The following is a 6000-nucleotide window of genomic DNA, read 5'->3' as shown; positions in this document are numbered from 1 at the left end:
CCTCCTCCCCCAGCCCCTTGCGAGCGCCGGGACCCCCGGGACGGACCCCCAGCTGCGCTTTCTCGGCTTTGTCCCGCCGAGGAGCGCTTTGCAGGCTGGACAGGCGCAGCGACCGAAGTGGCTTCTGTCACCACCCGGCTGTCGCGCAGAGCAGGGCGCACTGAGCCCTGCAGCAGCAGCGGACCCGCACACCCGTGGCGCGCGCGGTTCCCGGGTTTCCATGACGACGACGTCGGGGGCCCCCGGGCGGGGTCGGGTCGGAGCGCATGCGCGCCCGCGTCGGACGCGGCGCGTCTTTCCGTGTCGCCCGCGCTGCCAGTCGCGGGTCCCTGAACCGCGGTGAGGACGGGGTGGGGCGGGGGGCGGTTCTCGAGGCCCCGGGCGCGGGCTGCGGTAGCAGGCCCGGGGGTGCGGAGGTTTGGGGCGCCCGGGAGGTGGGTGGGGCGGGGGCGCGCACCGGGTTCCTGGGATCCGGGGCTGGGGCCGCAGGAGGGGTGGGCCGAGGTTCCCGGCTCCGGAGGTGGGAAGGGCCGGGCGGACGCGGGCCGGGTGAGGTACCGCAGCTGACCCCTCGCTCGCTGCAGGGCGGCCCGGGCTCCCTCCTCGGCCATGGCCCCCCCGCCCGCCTGCCGGTCCCTGCTGTCGCCGCCGCCGCTGCTGCTGCTGCTGTTTCTGCTGAGCCTGGCGCTGCTGGGCGCCCGCGCTGAGCCCGCCGCCGGGAGCATCGTCCCCGCGCAGAGTAGGTGCCCGCGGGAGGGCCGGGGCTGGGCGGGTCTCGGAGCCCGGGGCGCGTGCGAGGAGGGCCGCCTTGCCTCGCCTTTGTTCCTGGGAGCGGCCGCTCCTCGGGTGGGAAACGGAGGGTGGGTTTTGGGGACCTTGCTAGCGCTCGAAAGGGACCCGGCTGGGGCGCAGGGAGGCCGAGGAGCTGACGCTGACCTGCCTCCCCGCAGGCCGTCCGTGCGTGGACTGCCACGCGTTCGAGTTCATGCAGCGCGCCCTGCAGGATCTGCGGAAGACGGCCTACAGCCTGGACGCGCGGGTGAGTGTCCACGGCGCGGGGAGTCCTGCGGGTCGCTTCAGGGCGAGCAGGATGTGGAGCCAGGATCCGAGGTCCTGCACCGCAGTCCATGGCGGAGGGGTGGGTGGCGAGGGAAGGGGGCGTCTCACCTATGGGCATCCTCCCACCCCCAGTGCAGTAGGTCTAGCCCCCACCAAGGCTTCACAGGCAGTTTGTCCAGTGACCTGCTGTAGCTGACTTGGTCCTCCAGGGATGGGCAGCTCCAATTCAGGATCCCCAGGTTGGGGATCAGGGGACTGACAGGAAACTGAGGCAGGAAAGAAGAGGGTGGCTGGAGTCTGAGGATTGGGACATTAGTTTGGGCAGGGCGGTCTGGGGGGAATGGATGTGACAGTAAGCTTCTGGGCTGGTCTCCAAGTCAGATGAACAGGGATCCCTTGGTCCTAGGGCCAGGGAGTGTCACTGGGGACAGTAGTCTCTGTTTCATGGAGAGGGAGAATCCCTGGAAATGGGAGGAAGGGACCCCCTAGGAAGAGCAGCCCAGGCTCCCTGGGGAACTGCTGTGGGTGGAGAGGCACAGGAGCCCTGAGATGTGGGGAGTGAGCTGAAAGAGGGCAGGGATTGGTGGCCTGGGTGGGTGTGGGCCTGAGCAGGAGCTGCTCCATAGGGAAGATGCTGAGGCACTAGGCCAGTGGAAGCGCCAGCCAGGCAGCCTGACAGTCCCAGGACACTGCACTGGATGGGGTTGAGAAACTGTCTGGACACCCCAAGAAGTGGCTAGTGGGGGCTATGCTCATGGTTGTGGGTTGCTTTGCAGACGGAGACCCTACTGCTGCAGGCTGAGCGCCGGGCCCTGTGTGCCTGCTGGCCTGCTGGGCGCTGAAGACCCTTGGCCAGTGCTGTTCCCTGTCAATAAACATCTGCCAGCACAACTGTGTCCTGTCTCCCTGCTCTGGGCACCTAGCCCCTGGTCATCCCCAGGAGCCCTTGGTTGGATCCCTCTCTGGCTCTTGGTCCCCCCAGCTGTTTCAGGGGAGAAGCTTGGCATCTATCTCACAACACCAAGGCTGAGAGGTGGGCACGCCACATATGTGGACCCACAGGCACTGGGTGCCACAGTGTGTCTGCTGCAGGGGACCTGCCTCTGGCCTGCCTGCCCTTGTTTGGAGGTTAGGGGAGCATAGAACTTGGCCTTATCCCCAGAACTGAGTCCCCCAAGGCTTCTCTGCAGGGAGTGGGGACAGTTCCCTGAAGGCTGAGTTGGCAGACCCCAGCCTGGGACTGCTGAAAGAGCGTGGGGATCAGGCAGTTGGGTGAGTGGGCTGAGAGGGGGGGCTGGGTGGGCTCCCCACTGCCTCAGCCCTGCCTACTGCTCTCATCTGTGGCCCTGAATTTGGCCCTTGGGCACCACGGACTCCTGGGTGGGTGGTAGGGGTCAACTCACATCTGTACACCTGCATGCTCAGCACCCAGTAGGTGGCCTCCAGGTGAAGCAGTGACAGCTTCTCTCTTTGTTTGTTACCTAAGCGTTCTTGGAAGTGAAGTTAAAGCAGGCATGTTAACAGATGATATGGCTCTGAGACTGAAGTGACTGCTCCCAATCCCAGATGGGACACCTGCCACTCCAGGCTTCACTTCGCTGCTTGTCTCACCTCCACGGGCCATCGAGCCTGGGCACAATCGGTGTGTGCCAGGGCCAGCTTCCTCTCCTAGGCTCTGTAGCACCTAAAGAAGGTGGAGGCAGGCTCACGTCCCAGTGGTTGTCCTCAGTCACATGACCATTCCTAGCAGCAAGGGAGGCTGGGAATGTAGCCTTGTTCTAGGTGTGGGTTGCCAGATTTAGCAAATGCAAAACAAGGACAATGAATATGTTTTTAGAATAAGTCTGTCCCATGCAATATTTAGGATGTTCTTAAACTAAAATTCATCCATTGTTTATACAAAGTTGAAACCTGAGTGTCCTGTGATTTATCAGCAGCCATCAGCTCTGGTACAAACCCGCCTGTTACTAAAAGACAGGGAAAGCCGAGAGACCACAGTGAAGAATTCTCTTGGGGAGATTCCCTGTGGGACGAAATAGGGATATCAGCCAGGAACTTGGGTGGAGGGGCCTGGAGGCCAGTGGGGTTGTTTCTGTCTCCCCAGGAGGTGCTGAAGGGAGCTGGGGGAAGCAGTCAGGAGGGAGGAGTGGAGGGGGACTCACCTTGGAGCCTCGATAGCTTTGCAGAAGCAGATGTGAGGTCTTTTTAAACAGGGCCTCTGGCTGCTGGTGGAAAATGGACACTGCAAGGACAGAAGGGGCCTTTGAAGTGACCTCACATATAGGAGCTGAAGGAGGATGGCAGGTGGCAACAGTAGAGGGACTCCAGGTGTGTTAGAAAGTAGAGCCAGCAGGATTTGTGGGGAGCTGGGAGGAGGAAGTGAGGACAGGTCATCTAGGTCCAGGCCACTAGACTACACCTGGACAAGGCAGGAGAGAGAAGGGTTGGACAGGTACACTGGCTGAGATCCCGGTGCCCGAAGTGTAGACAGGAGAGATGGGCCAGGTAGGTGAGAGGAGTGGCCCCAGAGGAGATGGGGCAGCCATAAGGCAGGAGGAGAGCTGAGGCAAGGACTCTGGGCAGAAGGGAGGGTCAGTGTGTCACATGCTGCTATTAAGCAAATATCCAAACACCAGATCTGGCAACTCTGGCCACTGGTGATGTCGACCAAAGACAGGGTCTATCAAAGAAGGGGGAAGACCTGACTTGGGTCTCCTGGGAGGAGCAGAAATGGAGGGAGCTAGCATAGATATCTTCAAGGAGTTTAGCCTTACATAGGGTCAAAGCCAGTGGCATTCCTAGAGCCGTGGCACACCTTCCTGCTTGTCGTAGACTGATTCAGCACAGGACTGTATGTAATTCACAGCATGGCCAAGCATTGACCTGAACTGGGAATGCATTCTCTCTGGGACACCCGTCATTTTCCTGGACTGGGTGTTTGCCTGACTTTCCTCATTTCATCCTTATTGTCCAACGTCAAGCCATCGCGAAGTCACAGTGTCCCTCCCTCCCCATATGTCCACTGGGTCCTTACAGCCTGCTCTGGCCAGCTGGCTGTCCTGCTGCTGACCATTCTGTGATTCTTCCCCTGCCCTGGTGCCGCCCTTTTCCACAATCCCATGTCCTCTCCCCACTGTGTGTGTTTAGCCTGGTAGAACGGTGTGCTGGAAGACAACTTGGAGTCTGTCTGTCTGCAAATATCTTCTGCTGGCACATTCAAGTCACAGTGTAGCCCCTCCCACCTCAGGACTTCTGCACAATCTGTGTTGTCCCTTCTCCATGGAGTTACTCACTTGGCATCCAGGACTTGCCTCTCTTCAACACTTACAGAAGTGTCTTTGTAGGTTTGTCCCTAAGGTACAACTGTTGATCTTTTTGTTACTAGCCTATTTCTGTACCCTATGTTCTGACCCAAGAAGGGTGACATGCTGATCTTGTCAGGGCCAGCAGGGGCAGGGGCTTTGAAGGTTGAAGGGAGGGATGGTGGTGGGTTGTGGACTTACAGAGCAGTGCGTCATGTGCCTGCAGGAGCCCCATCCCTTCTCGTTCTGGAAGCTCTGGGGGGGGACGGGTCTTTCTGGGGAGGGCAGATCTACGGAATAGGCTTTGAGCCCCTTTTACACTCACGGGCAGGTGTAATGTCGAGTCTGCCTCCTCCGACTTTGGGAAACTAGCTTGTTTTCGGTTTGTTGAGACATCCAGGTAGTGACGCTTTGGGTCTTCTGGGTTGTTTTTCTTTTCTGTTTTTTGAGTTTCCTGGCCTTTGGGTTCTACTTTCTAAAAGATCTCTGGGTTTTCTCTAGTCCCCGCATCTCCCCCCTCCTCCAACCTCGTTCCTCCTGGTGGCCACTCCTAGGACTCCCTTGGTCGCAGGTCCTCGCAGCGGCGCTGCGTGCCTGCTGTTCCCCTCCATCTCCAGCGCAGGGCTGTTCCACCCCATAGATCCTGGTGAAGTGTGACTGGCAGGACTCCCCGAGGGTGGAGGGAGGATGGTCCGTTTTTGTCATCTCCCAGCACGAGAGGGGCCAAGTGATGGGGCCAGGTAGTGGTTTCTGCCCACCGCTTGGAGCTGGGAGTGGCGAGGGGGCTGCAGTTGCTCCGGGCTCCAAGCAGTCAAGGTGAGTCCAGTGGGGTGGGGGTGGGAACAGCGGGGTGGGCGGGGCCTCTGGGAAGCGATGGCACTGGGAGCACCGGCAGTCTGGGTGGGTTTCTGCCCGGGTTTTCCTGGCCGTAGATTGGATTCTAACACCGTCCAGGGCTGACCTGAGGGGCTCTGGCAAAGGGCGCCCCACGTCATGGAGGAGGAAACTGAGGCCGCGGGGCCTAGGATCGTCCCTTTTTTCTGCGTAACTTCAACCCTTTTCAGAAGGCTTAGTCTCCAAGCCCTTACTGGTGGCTGTACTGGGGTCCAGCCCTGGCCCCTCCGCACTCCTAAACGGCTCTGGTGCGTTCCAGTGGGCTATGGTACAGGCCTGCATCATAGCCACGGGGGTCACAAGGGTTACAGGAGACTTGGGGCACTGATGAATGGCCCACCAAGGTCACGTTTCTGCTCAGGTCTTTGGGCCTGGCGGTGAGGAGCACAGAAGGGAACTCCTCGGGCTTAAGATATGGGGGTGAAGTGGGGTTGTGGCCCTGGAAGGTCTGGACCGCTTTGCTCTAAGGTTATCTAAGACTTCAGGGCCCCTCGTGTCCAGAGCCTGGAGTCCGGAGTCAGACCCTCATCGGGAGCTCCTGGAGAGTAGACTTGGCCTCTCTCCTTTCCTGGACGCCACTAGGAGCATGACAAATTGTTTCCCAATACCCAGTCACACTTCCATCCTGGTGCCTGACCCCTAAGACCTCTCCCCGATGTGTCCCTAGTGCTCAATCTTCACTGTCTGGATCCCCGCACGCTGGCCCACTGTTCAGGACATTCGGAGCAGCCACTGGCTCAGGCCT

The 6000-nt window shown here is 60.0% G+C and overlaps 1 protein-coding gene across 1 annotated transcript; it reads left to right on the top strand.

Annotated features, from left to right (window-relative positions):
* Positions 1–251: 251 nt before the first annotated feature.
* Nicol1 (NELL2 interacting cell ontogeny regulator 1) lies at positions 252–1950 on the top strand. The gene is given in 5 exon segments (XM_020177302.2): positions 252–315; positions 318–339; positions 585–739; positions 951–1039; positions 1836–1950. Coding segments are annotated over 5 exon segments (381 nt in total). The 5' UTR covers positions 252–266; the 3' UTR covers positions 1902–1950.
* Positions 1951–6000: the final 4050 nt, after the last annotated feature.

This window comes from Castor canadensis, chromosome 9 (genome assembly GCF_047511655.1).
Source record: "Castor canadensis chromosome 9, mCasCan1.hap1v2, whole genome shotgun sequence".
Lineage (NCBI taxonomy): Eukaryota > Metazoa > Chordata > Mammalia > Rodentia > Castoridae > Castor > Castor canadensis.
Note: the sequence above shows the minus strand (reverse complement) of the source record. Positions and strands in the feature narration are given on the sequence as shown.